Below are 23,509 nucleotides of genomic sequence, written 5' to 3' on the forward strand. Positions count from 1 at the left end.
ACTGAATCAGGCAGCACTAGCAGGTACAGGCCCACCCAGTAGAAGCTCCTCACTTTCCTCCACTAGGGACCCACCACTTGTCCATCTCTCTGACACACCCTGTTTTTCCCCAGGTATCACTGGTGGCAGTAACAATTCATATTCAAATTTGCTGCCCCAGCTGTCCCCCCCCCCCCAGTCTCCCTCTGCTGTGTCCTGCCCTCACTGATGTCACTTCCTGTTTTTTCACTAGTGGGACACGGCAGAGGGAAGCCTGCATGGCTGGTGCAGGTGGTGAATATGAATCACTGAAGATACCTTAGAGATACACCAGAGGGGGTTGGGGAGAGATGTCAGAAAAAGGGGAAGTTGCTGGTCCATGGCTAGGGAAGAGAGATATAGAGAAATATTAGGACCAGAAGGGCAGCGGAGGTGGTAAGAGGGACAGATGTGTGTGGGGAAGAAGGGAAGTTAAAAAAAATACCCTGTAATATATCTATGGGGAAGGGGGAGGATGACTTTGAACTATAGGGGTGAGGTCAAAAGAGCCCACCCAAAAAAGGTCTAGCTACACCCAGGGCCGGATTTAGATGAAAAGAGGCCCTAGGCTATTCCACTTATGAGGCCCTTTCACCTCCCATTTTTAAGTTTGTAAATTACATGAGAGATAATAAAATACATCATTACTGTGATATATATCAATATGTTAAATGAAACATGTTGTTATTGGTACTAACCTTTATAAAAAAATGTGACACGGATAATAAATAAAAAAAAGTCGAGAGCACTTATTTGGACATTTATTCTCAGCACTATATATAGTACTTGTAACAATAACTAATCAAACATAACGCACAACATTGCCCCCAGTGCGTCCTTCCTCACCTCACCCCCTTCTGATGCCCGCCTGCCTCCCATCCCCCTTCCATTGAACACCCCCATGCCATTCTGCCTGCCTGCCTTCCATTAAACCCCCCACCCCCGATGCCAGCCTGCCTGCCTCCCATCCCCCTTCCACTGAAACCCCCCCCCCCCCCGATGCCAGTCTGGGCCGCCCTGTCCTGGCGGATCCACGTTTTGCCTCTCTCCCTGCGGAGCTGGGCTTTGCCCAGCTGTTTCCGGACTGACGTCTTTCCCTCCCCGATCCTCCTCCCAGGGCGAGAAAAAAAAAGGGAGAAGCCGAGTCGGCTCCGTTGTGGCCGGAGCCAGTTCCGATCCCGAAGCGTAGAATTTCTCCTTATTTTCGGTTCAGTGTTTTAGTGTTCACTGTTTTTAGAATAGTGTAATTTTAATTTTGCTAACAATTTGAATGTAGGCCCCTCTTGATCTTGAGGCCCTAGGCTGAAGCCTAGTTAGCCTATAGGAAAATCTGGCCCTGGCTACACCACTGGAAGATTAAGGGCCCCTTAGACAGCTTAGAGGAGATAAGATAGAAGTCTATAAAAGCAATGGGGTTGGTTTTTTTTTAAAAAAATACTGCTTACAAGTCTGAAAGCAATCGAGGCAGTGTACATTCAGGTATTGTAAATAGTTGTTTATCCTTTCCAAAATTACAACAAATCAGAGAACTATTTTATTTTATTTTTTTTTACTTAGGATTGAATTTATTCCTGAAAAATGTCATTAGTTAGCATTGCAAGACTTAAAATGGGTCTAGACAAATTCCTGGAGGAAAAACTCATAAACTGTTATTAAACACTGACTTGAGCAAACCACTGTTTTTCTTTCGGGTATGAGCAATAAGGAATGGAATTGCTCCCTGGGATCCTGCAGGAAACAGGATACTATGCATGATGGCCCTTTGCTAGGGCACATGTTAGTTCTTGTTAAAACATGAATCAAATCATAGAGGCCAAGCTCTGTGGGTGCTGAGCACCCTCAATGCAGAGCAAGCTTCTTTACTGAGGCCCAGAGGTAATTTGTGTTGCGCTTGGCAACTCCCAATCATATTGAAATGATGGCACCTATGCCACGAAAAATAATTTTATTGACTTTATGCATGATACAGGATGTAGGTAAATTAATATAACTTGGTTCATTAAGAAGTCAGGTCTTCTGCCTTATTATCAGTTGGACCAACAAGCAAATATGAAAACCAGTTATTTTGCTCAGTGATATAATAAAAATGTAAACAAGCACAAAATAATAATACCACAGCCATGCAGGAAATCCTTCTCCCTCCATCACCAAGCAAATTACTTATAGAGAATGTCACGGGGACAAATTTTTCCCCATCCCCGCAGCTCAATTCTCCTGTTCCATCCCTGTGAGTTTTGTCGCTGTCCCATTCCTGTAAGCTCGGCCTTAACTGCACAAGCCTCAAACACTTATGATTTTAAAGTTAGGCATTGGTGGAATGAGGCATTATGACATCACAATCTGAGCTCTAGAATGTTGCTCCTTAAGATTTTAAAGTGTTTGAGGCTTGTGCAGATGAGGACAGAGCTTAGGCATTGGTGGAATGAGGCATTATGACATCACAATCTGAGCTCTAGAATGTTGCTACTTAGGATTTTAAAGTGTTTGAGGCTTGTGCAGATGAGGACGGAGCTTAGGCATTGGTGGAATGAGGCATTATGACATCACAATCTGAGCTCTAGAATGTTGCTACTTAGGATTTTAAAGTGTTTGAGGCTTGTGCAGATGAGGACGGAGCTTAGGCATTGGTGGAATGAGGCATTATGACATCACAATCTGAGCTCTAGAATGTTGCTACTTAGGATTTTAAAGTGTTTGAGGCTTGTGCAGATGAGGACGGAGCTTGCAGGAATGGGGCAGGGACAAGAAAATGAGTTCCCGTTGGTATCATCGCTAACATCCTTCCTTCTAGGGTAGCATATAAACCTATTTCGGTTAACCGTCTGGGCATACATTCTGCGAATCCGCTTTTCAGCCGCAGGAAACGCGCTATAAATAACGCGCGGTCATCCATCCCTTCCAGGCGTAAAGTTAAAAAATGAAAACAAAACGTTAATCAAGCCAGCTCCACGCTCTCATTCAGACACTGCTCTTTGGAACATCCCAGGACCTCCCACCTCCCTAAAAATAAAAAAAAGAAGTCAGGTAGCAGATATCCAATTGCAGTGCAGAAAAGGTTGCTGACAGCCGCAGATCACCAATAAGCTACAGGTAGGGGCGGGGAGAGCGACTGCGGTTTGGTTGAATGGGAGTACAAAGATTAGTTTGAACGGTGCGGATCGATTGGGCCCGGGGGCGAAAGGGTGCGCGCGCGCCTGCTTCTTGCAATGCTGGAAATACGGAGAGGGAGGGCAGCGTTGCACCGGGAAAGCTGCGCTTGCACTGAGATTCCTGTTGGCCAGGGTGCTTTTCCCCCCCTCCCTCCACTTTTGTATAAATATAAAAGAGTGATACTTAAAAAAAAAAATGTAGTTGATTCACCTTCAGGGGCAGCATCTTTGCAAAATACATGATGAAAGTCCGCAGGTTAGGGGAACGTGGCTCGCCCGTGGCTCTGATTTCACTTGCAAGCGGTGCATAAAGGGGACTTGGGAGCTCGTGACGGCCTTTGATGTGTGGCGAATTGGGCGATCGCCTTTCACGGCCCAGCACTGGATGGGAAATGCCCCTGCTTGGCTAGTGGATGTATTTTTTTTTGTTCCTTCTCCCTCCAAAGGAATCGACTGAGCTCTTTTATGTCGGTGCGTTTGACCTGGAAGACGAGGAGCCGAAAGGTGGCTTTTTATTTAGCAATTTTGCAAGAGAATGCATCGGCTCAGCTCCAAGGAGTACTGAAAGCCTCTGGGGATCTGTCCTGCAGCCCTATTTATCGCTTGGAGGTGGGCTGGAGGGAGTTGTCTTTGCAAAGTATTCCTCCTTCTCCCAACCCCTCCTTTTAATACCAAATGAAAAAAAAAAAAATATCAGTATTATCAAATGCCCTGTCTGCTGTTTGCATTGAACCAGCTGATCAGTCACGATCTGCTGTTCTGACAACGACCAGCAACAGACCGTTCTCTCGCAGATGTTAGGTGGTTGTTTTTTTTTTTCTTTTACCTATTCTGTTATCATTAATAATGAAAGAATACTTTCGATCTCTGGTTATTGGTTTTAAGATCTAAAGGAAGTCGGTACACCTTTTTTAAACCCTGCTTTTGTTGGGATATGTCCGAAAATGAGTCTCGTAGCCTGGAACACTGACCAGCTTCGAATCGGGCAGATTTTAAGTAGAGATGCCTGATACTTAATCTACTTCCCCCCCCCTTCACCATAAAAGTGGATTATTTTACTTGTATGCATAAGGGATTCACCAGAGACCATTTCGTTTGTCCTGCAGAAGATTACTCGATTGTACTGAGACCTCCACAACTGTGCAAATCCTCTTCTGGGGGGAAACATGGTTTACTGCAAAGAGACTGCAAGTGATGTGGAATTACCTGGCGGCTTTGAGAGATACCAGGAAGAAATTGATTCCAGGTCCACTGGAGTGATTTCTAAGAGAGAATCATGGCTATAAGACAGCTGGACCCCTCTGTCATTGGCAGCTGGTGAATGGTATATTTGCAGGGCCATAATTATCAAAGCACTCTTTAAACATACTTACTTTCTTTGACTGTTGAAAGATGTAAGCGCTGGACTTTGTTTTGGGGTTTGGCTTGTGCAACTCTCACCTAAGAAGAGGCTTGCTAAGCAAAAGTCATGTCTCGATCTAACAGCGTCAGCCCCCCTGGTTTCGGGGCTCCTGGTCCAAGGGTCTGCGCTGAGCACAGGTCTGCCTGGGGAGACCCAGAGTTCAGAGCCAACGGGTACTCGGCCAGGTCCTCCAGGAAAGCAAACTCCCGGATGATGAGCAGATGGAGGAACGAGGAAGACTACGAAGCTCAGCCGGGAAAGAATTCCACGCAGGAGAGCAGGATGAGTTTCAGGTCAAGGTCCGCCTGGCAAGACCATGGTGAGGACAGCAGGAACAACAGAGCCAGCATCGCTGCCAAGCATCCTGACGGAGAAGTGAGGCCCAAGTCCGTGGAGCTGGGGCTGGAGGAGAAGCGAGGGAAGACGAAAGACGAGGACCAGGGTTCCGAAGTTCACTTCTCCGTGGCCAGCTGCTGCGCCAGTCTCCTGCAGATCTTCAGGTCCAAGAAGTTCCAGTCGGACAAGCTGGAGCGGCTCTACCAGCGCTACTTCTTCAGGCTGAACCAGAGCAGCCTGACCATGCTGATCGCCGTGCTGGTCCTGGTGTGTCTGGTCATGCTGCTTTTCCACTCCATCCCCGGGAACTACGACGTGCCCTACGTGGTGGTCCTTTCGGTGGCCATTTTGGTGGTCTTGGTGCTGATGGCCGTGTGCAACAGGAACGGGTTCCATCAGGACCACATGTGGATCGTGTGCTACTCCGTCATCCTGGTTATTTTCATGGTGCAGGTCGTCGGGGTTTTGTTGGTGAATCCCAGGAGCGCCTCGGAGGGGATGTGGTGGACCGTCTTCTTCATCTATGTCGTCTATACGCTGCTTCCGGTGAGAATGAGGGCTGCTGTCATCAGTGGAGTTATTTTGTCTGCCATCCATCTCACCATTTCTCTCAAGATAAACGACCAGGACGACTTTCTCTTCAAGCAGGTGAGTGAGTGCGGTTTTTTTTTTTTTTTTTTGTGGTTCAGTTGGAATTATTACCTCTGAAGTACCAAGCCGGGCTTTTAATCTGCTGCCAAAAGTAAGTGATGCAGTGGGAGAAGAACACATGTTTGATCTGATGATAAATAGATTGCTTGCTTTTGGTGAACGGAGATAGGGCAAAGCCTGGTGGTAGAATCCTCTCAGACTTCAGCTGAACGGCAGGCGAGGCGGGGTCTTTGTAGCTGAGATTTCCCTTCTAACCATCCCCTGACCTCCCAACATCCCCTCCCCCCTCACTTACTCCGCACTTGGCTGAAATAGTTGACCTCAACTCTGTTACTTCTGGCGAAGCAGGGTGGCGTGGTTGTCTTTTGCCTTCGCCCCCTATCCGTTCAGCGGAGGCTTGCTGCCATTGAAGCTGACACTTCGGCCCTCTGCAGACGATTTGAACTGCGGGATGCTGCTTTGGCTACTTCTGACCCTCCTCCCTTTCGCTCAAAGCTGCAGGGTCTGTGATGATTTGTCGCGGCCAGTTCAGCATCATGAACTGGCTGTGATGAATCTGATTCAGTGATGCCCCCCCCCCCCACCTCCAAGTTAGACCTCCAAACATCAGTCCTGGAGCAGCAGGGTGAGGCCAAGAAGCAGGCAGCGGTGGCTGGTGAGGAGCCTGTGTCCTGAGGGTAGAAGCTTCTGCCGAAGCTGTGTCCTTCAGCTGCTTGGGCAGCTGTGGCTGGTGGCGAACCCGGGTACCAGGGAGGGGGTTGGGTCAGGAACTGGGGCGTCTGTGGCAATGGCTAGTGGGGAACCCGGGCCCCGGGGGGTAGGATCTGCTGCCAGAGCTTTCAGCTGCTCATGGAATGGCAGGGGTATCTCTGGGACGATTCATCGCGGCTGTTTCATTGCAGCTGGGCTGAAGAGTCCCACAATGAAACGACCGTGATGACAGCAGCACGTCTGTTCCTGATATACTCCTACTTTTCACCCACATAATCAGAGTGGGAAGACCCAGTCCTCGCCTGTATTGGTGCTGTTCCAACCTCCCACCCACTCCAACCCAATTAAAATAGCAGAAGCCTAGCGAGACTTGGGCGTCGTTTACAGAGTCAGGGCCTTTGTGTCAATTGATTTAGGACTCCTGATGAAGGCAGAGAATTTGCCGAAACACGGACCGTGTAGGATCCGGATCTCACTTTTGTGAGCTTGTACTATCTTTGTACCTAAATAAATCCTGAGGTTGCTTTGATTTGTTTTTTGATATGACTATTTGGATTAACAAATAAATAAATAATATTTCCTGGACATCCGGAAAAAAAAAATAAAAAAGCAGCAGCAGCAGCCTATTCCCCGTTTTCCCCCCAGCACTCTTGATGCCACCTTCCTTCCCCATTACTAGAACCGAAGTGTTGGAAGAAGTGGACATGTGCTCCTAGCGTCCAGTTACCAGTATCTCTGTTCCCTGGTTCTAGATTGTGCAGCTTCCTGGCACAATGTGAATTTGGGGTTGGGCAAGGAAGAGATAGTGGTTGCAGCCAGGGATGAGTTCCTGACATTCCAAAAGTGGGGATGTAAGATGAAGATAGATCAGGTGAAACAGACAAGAGAGAGAGAAATGCATGATGGGAGCAGGAAGAAATGTCAGATGCAGAGAAAAGAGTCAGTCTGAGCATGAAGGGGCAGAACAGACACAAAATAAACACCTGTAAAGCAAACAGAAGCTGTAGACAGAGGGAGAAATAGGCTTACAGCAGTGGTCTCAAATTCAAACCCTTTGCAGGGCCACATTTTGGATTTGTAGGTACTTGGAGGGCCTCAGAAAAAAAATAGTTAATGTCTTATTAAAGAAATGACAATTTTGCATGAGGTAAGTCTTTATAGCTTATAAATCTTTCCTTTTGGCTATGTCTTAATAATAAAGAGACATATGATCAAGAAACTGTTTTATTTTACTTTTGTGATTATGATAAACATACCGAGGGCCTCAAAATAGTACCTGGCGGGCCGCGAGTTTGAGACTACTGGCTTGCAGTGACCAGAGAGAGGAAGAGAGTTTCCTCTGTCAGAGGGGATTGGAGGAGAGAATTTAAGAGTACCATATATACTTGAATATAGGATGAGATTTAATGGCCCAAAAATGGGGGGGTCTCATCCTATATTTGGGTCATCACCCGAATATAGGATGAGACCCAACAACCTGCAGGCCTGCCGTTAGGCCGGGACAGGAGGGATCCCTCCTGTCTCCCGTCCCGGCCAATACTAACAATTTTTTAACCTCCCCCCCCTCCCCCATGTACCTTTTCCTTGGTGGTCCAGCGGTGTATGAGCAGGAGTGAGCTTTCTGCGCTCCTGCCCCGTGCTAAGCCCTTCCTTCCGATCTCGCAGCCAGCAGTGCACCCGGGCCGGCACGCTGGAGCAAGCTTTTTGAGCTGCCGCCCGTCCCTGCGCCGCTCCCTGAATGGCTGCCGCCAGTTCTTGCGGGACTCGCAAGAACTGTCAGCAGCCATTCAGGGAGTGGCGCAGGGTCAACCATTTTTCCTTCTTTTTTGCGGGGAAAAATGGGGGGGTCTTGACTTATATTCGGATCAACTTCTATTTGAGTATATACGGTAGATGTGGGGAAAAATAGCAAGGGGTAAAAAAAAAAAAAGGGTACAGGAAAAAGAGGATGAGGAAGAAAGACATGGGGCAACAGTGGAAAGAAGCTTCCTGGGAGAGAAAATAACACTGCCTAGACCAGGGGTGGGCAACTCCGGTCCTCGAGGGCTGGAATCCCGACGAGTTTTCAGGATTTCCCAAATGAATATGCATTGAAAGCAATGCATGCAAATAGATCTCATGAATATTACATTACATTACATTAGTGATTTCTATTCCGCCAATACCTTGCGGTTCAAGGCGGATTACAAAAGAAGTTATCTGGCTATTTCCAGAGGAATTGAAGAGTAAAGCGAGTTGCTTCAGAGAATTGAGATGAGTCTTGCTGTGTTAATTTGTCTTCAATTCTTGAATAGGATGGTTTTTATTTCTTTTCCGAACGATTTATAGTCTGGAGTCGTTATCAGTAAATTGGCGAATTGGTAGTCTAGTTTTGCTGCTTGTGTGGCTAGAAGGCTATCGTACAGTTTTTTTCGCTTGACGCCTCTGATTGGGGGATGCGTGAACGGTTTGTGAGTTCTCCTGTGTCTGGTTGAGGTAGTTTGGATTAGGCGGTGAATATTCATTGGGGAAATCCTGAAAACCCTACTGGATTCCGGCCCTCGAGGACCGGAGTTGCCCACCCCTGGCCTAGACCAAAAAAAAAACAGAAAAAAGTTTAAAGAAAGGTAAAAGGACATGAAAGACAGAGGGATTAAGGTAAAAAGAGAAACAAAGAAACTGCAACAATGGAAGAATAAATGAGAGCAAAACACACAAGTGTGAAAACAAAATTTCCCTTGGTAAAAGGCAAATATTTCATGTGATACTGTGGCGCATGATCGTATAAAATGGACTTCATTTAAAAATGACTGGAATTCAAAAACTGATAATAAATTATGCACAAAACCAAACAAAACAACCTATAACAATAAAAAAAACTTTTTGGAAAATGTAAATTTGACCATGTGACCCCCTTTGCTTCAGAGTCTTCATTGGCTCCTGGTTTATTTTAGAATTTAATTGAAATGCGCTTGTATTTCTTTTAAAATTCTACATGGTATCTTTAATCCTCTTATTCCTTTATTTTGGAACGTTTACCGATTCTCCTTTGCGATTGGTATCCAACAATTTAAACTCTCCCTTCCTTCTAAAAAAGGGATTAAAGGAGTCAAGATCTTCAGTCAATCTTTGGTCTTTAAACTCTCTCAATTCTGGAATGATCTCCCCCTTTTTTTTTTTTAAGGAGTTCCAGTTCGTTTCAATTTTTCCGTAAATCTTTAAAAACTACTCTATTTGCCAAACATTTTGAAAATTAATTCGTCTGATATTTTGCTATTTTCTATTTATCATTTGTAAATCATTCCCTGTTTATTTAATTGCTCTAAACCGAGTCGAGCCTTCTCAGAATGGTGACTCGGTAGACAAAGTTAAGCTTTAGTTTAATTTTAGTTTAGTCAAAACCACCCATCCAGCACGGCAGCAGTGCGTTGTATAGCTGTTAGTTAGGCATCATCGCACTCCCTCCCTACCTGCCTGTATTTACTATCTTGTAGCACTCACAATATTCAACAGTCACTGAGGAAAATTTATTGAAAACTTAGTACTTAACTTCTCTGTGCTGAAAGAATGTTTCCAGGGGTTCATAGATAACCCCGCGAAAGACAAAGGCGCGTGCCGAGAACTGAGTGCAAGACGGAGGCGCGCCCCGAAGAAAATTACAGTTTTTAGGGGCTCCGATGGGGGGTTTTGTTGGGGAGCCCCCCCCCAGTTTACTTAATAGAGATTGCGCCGGCGTTGTGGGGGGAAAAAGTGAAGTTTTCAGTAACATGTGGGGGATTACAACCCCCCACAACGCCCCCACAACGCGGTGCGATCTCTATTAAGTAAAGTGGGGGGGTTCCCCCCCACACACACCCCCGTCGGAGCTGTAAAAACAGTAATTTTCTGCGGCGCGCGCCTCCACGCTGCGCTCAATTGTCTGCGCGCGCCTTTGTCCCGGTGCGCTTTTGACCTGACACCATTTCCAGGCAGCAGGGCGTGGTGCTGCCCTTCAAAAAAAAAATAAAAATGATAAGCTGCTGCCGGGTTAACCCATGTGCACCATCAAGTCTTTAAGTCCCCCGAGTGATAATTATAATCCCAAACAAGTGTTGCAAAATCCTGTGCAAAATTCGCGACCTATCCACGCTAGCAGCTTCCTCAACGCCGATCGTGTTTCCCAAATCCTGCTTCATCACGAGGAAGGCATGTTATCTGTGGGTTTAAAAGAGGCGATTCAAACATCTTAGCATAAAAATGACGCACCACTTTGGTGGGAGCAGGATTCCTGGAACTGTTTGGCCTTCCGCTCTAGAAATTATCTTTGCAATCAGTAGCCTCGGATAACCGCAGTAGCCTCGGATAACCGCAGGAAACCATCTTCATGTCATTCTTTAAAGAGAGAGGGAAGAATCAGAGTATGAATGGGCACAACCACTGACCCACAAGCTTTGCTTTGAAGAATGCTGGTGTAGAAGGACCGAGGTTGAAACAGACACTACAGCATGACAGTCTCTGGTATCCAGAGCAGATATTGTGATGTCATAATGCCTCATTCCACCAGTGCCTAAGAACCAATCACATCAGTGATGTCACAATGGCTTCATTATCCTTGGCTCACATAAGCACAGCCATTGACCCGCAAGCTTTGCTTTGAAGAATGCTGGTGTAGAAGGACCGAGGTTGAAATAGACACAGGGATGGGAACGGTGACAAATTTTGTCACCATGTCATTCTCTATCATTAGTGTCTGGGGCCTTCACGATATTGCATTTTAACACAGTGTCTCCTTTTTTTTTTTTTTTTTTTATAATTCTTTATTTATTTTGAAACTTAAAATAGTGCATAGATGAATACATTACAGAATACAGTGGTACCTCGGTTTGCGAGTAACCCGGTTTGCGAGTGTTTTGCAAGTCGAGCAAAACACTCAGAAAACTTTTGACTCGCAAACCGAGCACTGCCCCGATCAACGAGCACTTACAGGGGTTTCCTCTTCCGTCTTCCGGCCAGCCTTCTACATCAGGTGCCTTCCGCAGGTTGGAGGACCTCTGTCTGGGCCTGCGCGGCCGGGTGCTGAACCGCCTGCGCGTTGCGTGTGACGCGCACAGCGTCAATCATCGGCGTTGTGCGCGTCGTGTGTGGCGTGCGGGTGGGGCGGCACTCGGCTGCATGGGCTTGGGTGGGGGCTCTGAAGCATGCGAGGGGCATCCAACGTGGAGGGCTGGCCGGCGGATGGAGGAGGCATCCCTCTGAAGCGGCACTGCGAGGTTCTCTGGCGGCTGGCATCCCCTCCCCGAAGCGGCACTGTGGGTTTCTCCGGCGGCTGGCATCCCCCCCCGAAGTGGCACTGTGGGGTTCTTCTTCAGATGACCACCGGAGGAGGCAGACGGAGGAGATGGCACTGCAGCACCCGGCACCCGACAGGTATAGATCCCGGGGCTCAAGGGTCTCTCGTACGAAGAGAGACTGAACAAATTGCAGCTCTACACTCTCGAGGAATGTAGGGAGAGGGGAGACATGATCGAAACATTTAAGTACCTCACGTTACATGTCGAAGTGGAAGATGATATTTTCTTTCTCAAGGGACCCTCGGCCACAAGAAGGCACCCGCTCAAACTCAGGGGCGGAAAATTTCATGGCGACACCAGAAAGTATTTCTTCACAGAGAGAGTGGTTGATCATTGGAACAAGCTTCCAGTGCAGGTGATCGAGGCAGACAGCGTGCCAGACTTTAAGAATAAATGGGATACCCATGTGGGATCCCTACGAGAGTCAAGATAAGGAAATTGGGTCATTAGGGCATAGACAGGGGATGGGTAAGCAGAGTGGGCAGACTTGATGGGCTGTAGCCCTTTTCTGCCGTCATCTTCTATGTTTCTATGATGAGCCATTTGGCCTTTATCTGCCATCATGTTTCTATGTTTCTATAATCAGAAAGTTCTATGACATCACAATGCAGGTGTAAAGAGCCTTAGCCTATAGGAAGAGGAGATGCAAATGTTAAGAGCCTTAGCCAATAGGGAGAGGAGGAGAGAGTGGCTGCTGCAGACACCAGAAAGTATTTCTTCACAGAGAGAGTGGTTGATCATTGGAACAAGCTTCCAGTGCAGGTGATCGAGGCAGACAGCGTGCCAGACTTTAAGAATAAATGGGATACCCATGTGGGATCCCTACGAGGGTCAAGATAAGGAAATTGGGTCATTAGGGCATAGACAGGGGGTGGGTAAGCAGAGTGGGCAGACTTGATGGGCTGTAGCCCTTTTCTGCCATCATGTTTCTATAATCAGAAAGTTCTATGACATCACAATGCAGGTGTAAAGAGCCTTAGCCTATAGGAAGAGGAGATGCAAATGTTAAGAGCCTTAGCCAATAGGGAGAGGAGGAGAGAGTGGCTGCTGCAGACACCAGAAAGTATTTCTTCACAGAGAGAGTGGTTGATCATTGGAACAAGCTTCCAGTGCAGGTGATCGAGGCAGACAGAGTGCCAGACTTTAAGAATAAATGGGATACCCATGTGGGATCCCTACGAGGGTCAAGATAAGAAAATTGGGTCATTAGGGCATAGCCAGGGGGTGGGTAAGCAGAGTGGGCAGACTTGATGGGCTGCAGCCCTTTTCTGCCATCATCTTCTATGTTTCTAGAATGAATTGTTGCTGCGGCCACTATTTTCTATGGGGAACTTTGTTTTGATAAACGAGCATTTTGGATTACGAGCATGCTCCTGGAATGGATTATGCTTGTAATCCAAGGTACCACTGTATATAAAAAAAAAAATTAGCACATCCAACTTTCAGATAAATATATAATTAACATTTTCACCCCCTCCTATTTTCATATAATCAAGAAAACAATCCCAATATAGTATCTCCCCTCCCTGGATGTGTAAATTCTAATGAGAAGTAAAGGGAAATATCATTCAAGTATTATCAATAAAGTTATTTAATTGACCCCATACCCTTTTTAAACCATTTATTACCTCCTTGCATAAATATCATTTTTTCGTATCTATAAACTAAACATAATGAGTGCCACCAAAAAGTAAAATTCAAACGATCAAAGTTTTTCCAATTTTTTGTGACCATTTGGATGGCTACCCCAGCCATAATACCCAACGGTCTGTTTTTATGTTTATCTATTGGTGGCTTAAGGGATCATAATGACCCACAGATTACCGTTTCATAAGATAACAGAATCACAGCCTCTAAAATCAAGTTAATATGTCCCCAAATAGATTTCCAGAAGATACGAACAGGGGAATTTATTTATCTTTAGTCTTTAAGATTTTTCATGTTCTGTTTTTACTCGTAAATTTCGTTTACCCTGTGCCGTCTTAGACTACCGGGACCGGGACCTGAGCTTTTCCGCTCTTGGAACCAGAACCGGAGCCAAAAAAATCTAACGGGAATTTACTTATCTTTAGTCTTTTAGATTTTTCATGTTCAGTTTTCACTCGTAAATTTCGTTTACCCTGTGCCGTCTTAGACTACCGGGACCAGGACCTGAGCTTTTCCGCTCTTGGAACCAGAACCGGAGCCAAAAAAATCTAACGGGAATTTACTTATCTTTAGTCTTTTAGATTTTTCATGTTCAGTTTTCACTCGTAAATTTCATTTACCCTGTGCCGTCTTAGACTACCGGGACCAGGACCTGAGCTTTTCCGCTCTTGGAACCAGAACCGGAGCCAAAAAAATCTAACGGGAATTTACTTATCTTTAGTCTTTTAGATTTTTCATGTTCAGTTTTCACTCGTAAATTTCATTTACCCTGTGCCGTCTTAGACTACCGGGACCAGGACCTGAGCTTTTCCGCTCTTGGAACCAGAACCGGAGCCAAAAAAATCTAACGGGAATTTACTTATCTTTAGTCTTTTAGATTTTTCATGTTCAGTTTTCACTCGTAAATTTCATTTACCCTGTGCCGTCTTAGACTACCGGGACCAGGACCTGAGCTTTTCCGCTCTTGGAACCAGAACCGGAGCCAAAAAAATCTAACGGGAATTTACTTATCTTTAGTCTTTAGTCTTTTAGATTTTTCATGTTCAGTTTTCACTCGTAAATTTCGTTTACCCTGTGCCGTCTTAGACTACCGGGACCGGGACCTGAGCTTTTCCACTCTCGGAACCAAAACCGGAGCCAACGTGGCCAACGTTTCATGGACCGCTAGTTTGTCCACTGCTTCAGGGCCAATTTCAGGGCACAGTAGTATCTAAAAGTTAAAACCAGTACAATAACTTGTCAAAAGGACATACTTTCTTAAACACCAGTGCCTAGTTCATTCTAACAAATATACTTACTGCCTCTAGATGTTCTGTCAGAAATTTTCAAACACCGGCAAGATGGCGTCAGCACATGATTTATAAACCCTCAAACCTACGTCACCGAGTGGCCAAACAGATTGAAAAGGTGACAGCAAACGCTAGAAAGATGCTAGGTTGCATAGGGAGAGGTCTGGCCAGTAGGAAAAAGGATATATTGAGGCCCCTGTATAAGACTCTGGTGAGACCTCATTTTGAATATTGTGTACAATTCTGGAGGCTGAACCTTCAAAGAGATATAAAAAGGATGGAATCGGTCCAGAGGAAGGCTACTAAAATGGTTTGTGATCTTTGTGATAAGGCCTATGGGGACAGACTTAAAGATCTCATTCTGTATACTTTGGAGGAAAGGCGGGAGAGGGGAGCTAACCGAAGAACATAAGACCAGTGGTCCATCGTGCCCAGCAGTCCACTCACGATAGAGACGTTTAAAAACCTACGTGACGTAAATGCGCATGAGTCGAGTCTCTTTCAATTGAAAGGAAACTCTGCAATGAGAGGGCATAGGATGAAGTTAAGAGGTGACAGGCTCAGGAGTAATCTAAGGAAATCCTTTTATACAGAAAGGGTGGTAGATGCGTGGAACAGTCTCCCAGATGAGGTGGTGGAGATGGAGACTATGTCTGAATTCAAGAGGGTGTGGGATAGGCGCCTGGGATCTCCGAGAGAGAGGAAGAGATAATGGTTACTGCAGATGGGCAACTCTATGACCTCACAATGCAAGTGCACAGAGCCTTAGCCTATAGGAAGAGGAGATGCAAATGTTAAGAACCTTAGCCAATAGGGAGAGGAGGAGATAATGGTTACTGTGGATGGGCAGACTAGATGGGCCATTTAGCTTTTATCTGCCGTCATGTTTCTATGTTTCATTCCAGAGCTTCTTTTCATGTTAGTTCATTGCATCTTTGTGTCTTTGTATCACCATTGATCAAACAAACAGTTTTATCAGCCAGCCTGACACAGAACTGCGTTTCGCTATGCCAGCGTCATCATCAGGTTTTCATATATTTCTGTAAATTTATCATATAACAGCAACAATAGGGATTCAACTCCTACGTTCTTACTCAAAAGGACACATTGATTTATATTTGTGATTCACCTTATTAAGTATAATAATAATAATAATAATAATAATAACTTTATTCTTGTATACCGCATTACCATGGAAGTTCTATGCGGTTAACAGATGAAGAGACTGTACATTTACAGCGAAGTTACAATTTCGTTAATGTTACATTTACATAATAGACTATACATTTTCTGTCATGTTACATTTACATTTTGGACGCTAACTTTACGGTGAAGTTATTTTTACAGCTAGGTTGTATATTCGGAGTAGTTACATTCGCTATAAGTTACATACAGCGATGTTACAAATGGCAGTGTTACATACGGAGGTAAAGAGTCTGGGGGTGAGTCGGGTCGAAGGAGGAGGGAGGGTAGATCAGAGGAATTTGTCAAAAAGGTAGGTTTTGATTAACTTCCTGAATGTTTGATAGGGGGGGGGGGGGGGAATTGGAGATGAGAGTTGAGAGGCATTTGTTCCATTTGCCCGCTTGGAATGCTAAAGATCGGTTGAGGAATTTTTTGTAAAGGCAGCCCTTCAGGGAGGGAAAAGAAAACAGGTAGGTGCTTCGAGTACGAGAGGGGCCAGCGATTTCAAGGTGCTCCGATAGGTAAATTGGTGAAGAGCCAGCTAAGGTTTTGAAGCAGAGGCAAGCGAATTTAAAGATGATTCTTGCCTCCACCGGCAGCCAGTGGAGTTTAGTGTAATAGGGGCTAACGTGGTCATATTTTTTGAGGCCGAAAATGAGGCGGACGGCTGCATTTTGTACTATTCTTAAACGTTTGATGGTGTTTTTGTAGGCTCCTAGGTATATGATATTATACCTAGGAGCCTACAAAAACACCAGTTGTGTGATGATTTGAGAATATGTAATAAAATATTTATTCAATAATATATACATTATATGTATGCCTAACTTCTCATTTTTGTATTGTTTAAATTGTTTTGGAAGTTACTTTATGTGATTGCGAAAATTTCCAATTTTGTATTACTTGGTTTAACTGTGAATATTCATGAGACAGAGCCACCCTCCTTTTGGTCCCTGAGGGAGGCTTAAATTTCACTTTCTGGGTGTACTGGAAACCAGATGTTTTGGGGATTCTCAAGCCCCGGAAGTGAGAACCTCCAGATGGATCATCAACAGCTCAAAAGTTATTTATGCATTTGGAATGTGACTTCTTTCACAGCTATTTAGAGGTTGTCAAATTTCTCTAACAACATCCGAGTGTTAATATAAGCTATTTGACATGTTTGCTATCACTGCGGGGGGGGGGGGGGGGGGGGATGGCTAATCAAATGCGTCGCTAGCCTGCATGTGTATGGAACCTTTTAATGCATCGGTAAAGCACACCTGCCTCACAGTGGTTCGGGTCTTGGTGATGCTATGGCTGGTTGCCATAGAGATCTCGCTTTTGTTTAACTCATATAAACCCTTCCTTTTTATCTTTTTCCTTTTCAATCCAAGTTGTGTGGAGGTGGATGGCAACGAAGGCAAAATAAATTAAGATCCTGAATCTATTTCAGCCGCAATTCCTTCCCCCAACGCTTCTGAGTTCAAGTGGTGAATCACTGAACTACTGACATTGCCTAGTTAAGGCTTTTCTTTGCTTGTTTGTAGATGACAAGCGTTCTCGGGGATTTTACTGATATATATACTGAAAAAAAAAAAGAAAACCTATCGGGCTATTAAAATAATTTAATATACAGTATCTTTGCTTTCTTATTGGTTGAAAGCATTATTTGTGAGTATTAAAGCCAAACATTTCTGGTTACTTTTCTATATGTGTACCAGCCCTGCTTTATCACTGAAAGAAACTTGTTCTCTCTGACTAGCACTTTTTTGGATTTTGCATCTTATCACTTATATAGCACTGAAAGGCGTATGCAGTGCTGTACATGTTGACATGTATAGACGGTCCCTGCTCAGAAGAGCTTACAATCTAACTTGGACAGGCAGACATGACATACGAGGTTGGGGAATGCAGAACCCAAGGTGAGAGGAGTTAGGAGTCGAAAGCACTCTCAAAAAGATGGGCTGACATTTATAGACGGTCCCTGCTCGGAAGAGCTTACAATCTAACTTGGACGGACAGAAATGACGTATAGAGTTCGGGATGCTGTTCATTTTGACATTTAATATACAGTCCCTTCTTGGAAGAGCTTACAATCTAATTTGGACAGACAGACATGACATATAGAGTTGGGGATGCAGAACCCAAGGTGAGAGGAATTAGGAGTCAAAAGCACTCTTGAAGAGGTGGGCTTTTAACTGAGCCTTGAACCTGTCAGAGACGGAGCCCACCGTAGGGCTTGTTCCAAGCATACGGTGCCGCAAGGCAGAAGGGACGGAGTCTGGAGTTGGCCGCTGAAGAGAAGGGATGAGAGATGCTTGCCCTGGGATGAGGGGTACAGGAGGAGAAAGGGAACAGAGGGGAGGAAGCCTGGCAGAGAGAGAGAAAGGGCCATAGGCCTCGGAGAATTTTCTTAAATTTGGGGGCATCTCTCTAACAGTGTCCGATCTCCAAAAATGGTACGTTTTGAATGCCAGAAAACTCGTAGTCAGCAGCACCTTTGAATAAGACTTATTGCCTGAACAAAATGTATCATAATTGCAGAGAATCCAGTCCCACGTTACTCAGTATTACTAATGTATCATCACAATTCTGTTTGTTACTGTTTCTCTTTGCTACAATGTTGGTATGCCATGACATTCAGCCCATTAGAATGGAATGAAGAGGGGCTCCATTCCATATAAATGATGGATCTGTGTCTGAGGGAAGACATTTTTGTGTCTTCCATATATGCAAATGTCGAAAGCCTAAAAACAGATTTGAGAATGTGAGGGAGGCTATCCATGTAGGACGCTGCCACTTCCCCTCAAGGATCATCCCTCAGTGTCAGAAAACCACCTTGTAAATTATAGTCCTGCCCAAAAGGGAAGTGACATGGGAGGGGTGGAGCCAGAAGGTCATGGTCCAGGAAGTATAAAAAGCTCAGGGCACAGCTAGGTTACGAAGGCCCAGAGAGAAGCAGCAATGCCCCACAGCATATGCTTCCACTAGGGTTACCAGAAGTCTGGATTTACCCAGACATGTCCTCTTTTTAGAGGACATGTCCGGGCGTCCTGATGGCTTTTCAAAACCTGGCACTGCTGTGAGTTCCCGTAGTCTCTCAAGACTACGTCGAGAACTCCCTACAGCCATTTCCTCATGGCGATCTGCACAGGGCAGGAGCGTAGGAAGATCGCTCCTGCCCCGAAAGCCCTCTAGACCACCAGGTAAGGCCGGGAAGGTGGCAGGGAGGTAAAAAATATGGTTTTTTAAAATTTTCCCCCTCCTCAGAAAAAAAATCGCGATTATGTGAAATCGCGAGTGCAGAAACCGCGAATGGGGAGGGGGAAGTGTATATTGAAAATAAAATCATTTTCCCTACCTTTGTTGGCTTGTGACTTTATTTTTCTGTGCTTTTAACTGTTTCCAGGGCACTTCTTGTCCTTTGACTGTTTTTCTCTCCGTCTTCACTTTCTGCCTTGCATCCATCTTTGGCATTAACTTAATATTCAATTTTTCTGCTTTCTTTTCAAAATCTACATTTCCATGTCTTATCTTTCCTTCTATCTCTCTTCTTCCATCCCTATTTCCATGGTCTAACATCTCTTTCTTTCCTTTCTTTCCTTTCTCTCCCTCCCTCCTTCCTTCCTTCCTTTCCCCTGGTCTGGCAACTGTCTCCTTACCTCCCCCAACTTTTTATTTCTTTCACCCTGCCCCCTTCTTTCTTTCTCTCTCTCTCCATGCCCCCCTTCTTTCTGTCTTTCTCTCTCCATGCCCCTTTCTGTCTGTGTCCCGTCTCCCTTCTTTCTTTCTGTCTCCCTGTCCCCCCCTTCTTTCTTTATTTCTACCTGCCCTCCCCCAAGCCACCACCATTGGGGAACAGGCTGCCACCGCCACAATCGAGGAACAGGCCAGCGCTGAGGTCTTTGCTCTCCCTGCTTATCTTCCCCAGCGCGGAGCCGACCAATTCTCGCCACCCAACATCAATTCTAACGTCAGAGAGGAAGTTCTGGGCCAGTCAGGCAGCGATTGGTTGGCCCGGAACTTCCTCCCCGACATTAGAATTGACGTCGGGTGGCGAGAATTGGTCGGCTCCGAGCTGGGGAAAATAAGCAGGGAGAGCTAAGTCCTCGGCGCTGGCCCGTTCCCCGATTGCGGTGGCTTGAGGGAGGGTAGTGAGAAGGGAAGGGAAGCACATTGGGGACCCCTGCTTTAGGCGAACCGCAGTTGTGGTCTGTACACGATTGTCCTCTCCACAATTGGAAAACTTGTGAAGTGGAGAGGACAGATCGTGGGCCGCAAATAGTCCCTGGGGGGCCGCATGCGGCCCGTGGGCCACGTGTTTGAGACCGCTGACTTATATAGTCTGAAATGGTTTACATTTGGGTACTCAAGCATTTTCCCCTCTCTGTCCTGGTGGGATCACACTATACCTAATGTACCTGGGACAGTGGAGGTTTAAGTGACTTGCCCAGGGTCACAAGGAGCAGCACAGGGTTTGAACACACAACTGAGGGGGGCTGAGGCTGCAGCTCTAACCACTATGCCACAATCTCTTCCAATACAATAGCAGAAGTGAGCTAAGTAAAGAAGAATGAAGTCATTGTGACATCAGTAATGAGGTTGGCTTTTATTGGTGGAATGAGGCATTATGACATCAGGGAAAGGGACTGGGAATTGTATACTGTCTTTTTGTAGTTTTTCAACCACACTCAAAGTGGTTTTACATATAGGTGCTTCAAGCATTTTCCCTATCTGTCCTGGTAGGCTCACAATCTGTCTAATGTACCTGGGCCAGTGGAGGATTAAGTGACTTGCCCAGGGTCACAAGGAGCAGCACAGGGTTTGAACCCACAGCCTCAGGGGGCTGAGGCTGCAGCTCTAATCACTGTGCCATACTCTCTTACAATACAATCACATAAGTGAGCTTAGTATAGAACAATGAAACCATTGTGACATCAGTGTTGAGGTTGGCTTTTATTGGTGGAATGAGGCATTATGACATCAGGGAAAGGGACTGAGACTTGTATACCGTCTTTTTGTAGTTTTTCAACCATACTCAAAGCGGTTTTACATACAGGTGCTTCAAAAGCATTTCCCCTATCTGTCCTGGTGGGCTCACAATCCGTCTAATGTACCTGGGCCAGTGGAGGATTTGCCCAGGGTCACCAGGAATAGCACGGGGGTTGAACCCACAGCCTCAGGGTGCTGAAGCTGTAGCTCTAACCACTGCTCCACTCCACAAGCCCAATCTTGGGTGCCATTCACTGAATCCTGCTCGAAAGAAAATGCTCTTTTAAAGAGGTTGTACAGTCTTTAACTGCCACCGAGAAGACAGCCCTGCTCCGTCTTTTCTTCTTAGCAGTGCTTTCAGTTTAAATTAATATTACCCTGTGGTATGTGTTACTGGAGTGCGAGCTGTTGCCGGTTACTGCGAGGATTAGCCACATGTTTTCGTTCCCGTATTGATGTCTCGTTTGTGCTAGTGCAGTTTCAGTTTCTGAAGCAAACGGATCTGCGCGAGATGGCCCAAAACTGCTGGAAAGTTTTGGCAGCCTCTCGCCTTCAGTTTGCCTGGCCCCCTCCCCCACCCCTCACTTCTTCCTGATATGAACATTGAGCTCATTATTTTATGTCTCTTATTTTGCCAAGCAAACGAAAACAAAGAAAACAGTTTGTGCTCTTGTGTTGAGGAACAGCTGAGGTGGACAAAGCATTCACTGTCACGGTCTTCCGGAAAGAAGTAAAACGTGGTGGGGTTTTTTTTTGGGAAGGGGGGGGGTTTCCCCATGAAATTTAAAGCGTTTCTTAGATACAGGGAAAACATGCAGCGTTGTTGCAATGGTGCCTAATTTTTGACTCAATGATGCACCAGTTTGTATCTTTGCAGCCCCGGTTTACCCAGTGAACATCAAGGTGGATGGGTTACTTCAAGTATTTTTAGGATGGTTTTGTGAGGACAGGGCTGGGACTAGCAAACAGAGGCCGAAAGGCACTGAAAATCCACTTATGCAGCGCTCCTCTTGCATCCAATAGCTTTACTTAAACTTGGACGAGGTAAGTAAAAAACTTAGGATAACGTCTCATCATCAGCTCCACTCCTCCCTCCGTATTCACAGTTTTAGCAATCGCGATTTCGATGTAAGGATGTGCTGAGACTGGAGTCGGTCCAGAGAAGGGCCACCCGGATGGTCTCGGGACTCAAGGATCTCCCGTACGAGGAACGGCTGGATAAGTTGCAGCTGTACTCACTCGAGGAACGCAGAGAGAGGGGTGACATGATCGAGACATTCAAGTATCTCACGGGCCGCTTCGAGGTGGAAGAAGATATCTTCTTTTTCAAGGGTCCCGCGGCAACAAGGGGGCATTCCGTGGAAAATCAGGGGCTGGACACCAGGAAATTCTTTTTCACCGAAAGGGTGGTTGATCGCTGGAATTGTCTTCCACTTCAGGTCATTGAGGCCAGCAGCGTGTCTGATTTTAAGGCCAAATGGGATAGACACGTGGGATCTATTCACAGAGAAAGGTAGGGGAGGGTCATTGGGGTGGGCAGACTAGATGGGCCGTGGCCCTTATCTGCCGTCTATTTCTATGTTTCTATGTTTTTAGCTTGCTGGCTCCTCCCCCCCAAATGACATCAGCATGCAAAGAGAAATCGCCAATTCCAAGCGTTTACAGAGAAAATCGCCGATTCCCAGCACTTTCTTCACCGTGTGTTGCCTCTCCTTCAGGAACAGGCCAGGTCTCCCACTATATTATTCACGGTTTCACCATATTCACGATGGTTTTTAACAGAAAACCGCGAATAACATATGAAAAAGTTATTCACATTTTTTCTGTATTTGCGCTTCTGTTAATCCCCGATCACAGCGAATACGGAGGGAGAAATCTATTTACAATCATTAGTAGGGTTCCTGGTAAAGCCTGAGATTTTGGTTCTTGGCGTATGGTTAGATTCTCAGCTCTCTTTGAAACAACACATAAAGTGATACAAGGAGGATATGCACAACGTCACATCTTATTTAGATTAAAACCGATGCTCCTGCCTGTGGATTTTCGCTCTGTCGTTCAAGCCTTATTGCTATCTCGAACTGACTATACTGCAACCTTTTGTGTCTCAGATTGTCAAAGAAAACATGCACACCTGTCCGACCTCTAATAAATTCAGCGACTAGATTGATCATGGGCGTTCCTAGGATTGCCCATATTACTCCAGTCTTTAAAGCTCTCCACTGGTTACCCGTTCAACAGAGAATTTGCTATAAAGCTCTCTCAGTTGTTCATCAAATATTGAACCCCTCTTCTCCTACTTGCTTTCAAAGCTTGTGGGAAGTCTATCAACCCGCAAGATGTTTGAGATCTGAGGGAGGGATGCTGCTCATCGGTTTAAAAGAAAATGGGAATCGCTATGTCAAATCTAGAATATCAATTTTTTTCACTTGCCGATAAGAATCTCCGGAATTCAATTCCTGGTATAATGAGATGATGCAAAGATCGTATGTCTTTTAAGAAAATGTTAAAAGCACAATTATTTGGGGACGCCTTTCTCTAACTCTGTGGTTATTTGTTTTAGATTTAAAGAATTCCTCATTAATGAAATTTTGTGGGGAAGATTGACTTATTTGTTGACTGCAGTTTATAATGTTTGTGCTTGAAATTGTGGATGTAAATGTTTTGTACATCGCGTAGATTTAAGCGATTCATAATTTTTAAAAAATAAATAAATACAGTAGAACCTTGGTTTACGAGCATAATTTGTTCCAGAAGCATGCTCGTAAACCAAATTGCTCGTATATCAAAGCAAGTTTCCCCATAGGAAGTAAGGGAAACTGCTTTGATTGGTTCCACCTC

At 45.4% G+C, this 23,509-nt stretch overlaps 1 protein-coding gene across 1 annotated transcript in view; it reads left to right on the forward strand.

The window, feature by feature from the left end:
* The first annotated feature begins 3,199 nt into the window (after window positions 1-3,199).
* ADCY5 (adenylate cyclase 5) overlaps window positions 3,200-23,509 on the forward strand; it is a 477,676-nt gene continuing 457,366 nt past the window's right edge. Inside the window, 1 exon segment of the mRNA XM_033944132.1 lies at window positions 3,200-5,553. Coding sequence (XP_033800023.1) covers window positions 4,636-5,553 — 918 coding nt within the window. The 5' untranslated portion in view covers window positions 3,200-4,635.

The sequence above is a fragment of the Geotrypetes seraphini genome, chromosome 5 (genome assembly GCF_902459505.1).
Source record: "Geotrypetes seraphini chromosome 5, aGeoSer1.1, whole genome shotgun sequence".
Taxonomy (NCBI): Eukaryota; Metazoa; Chordata; class Amphibia; order Gymnophiona; family Dermophiidae; genus Geotrypetes; species Geotrypetes seraphini.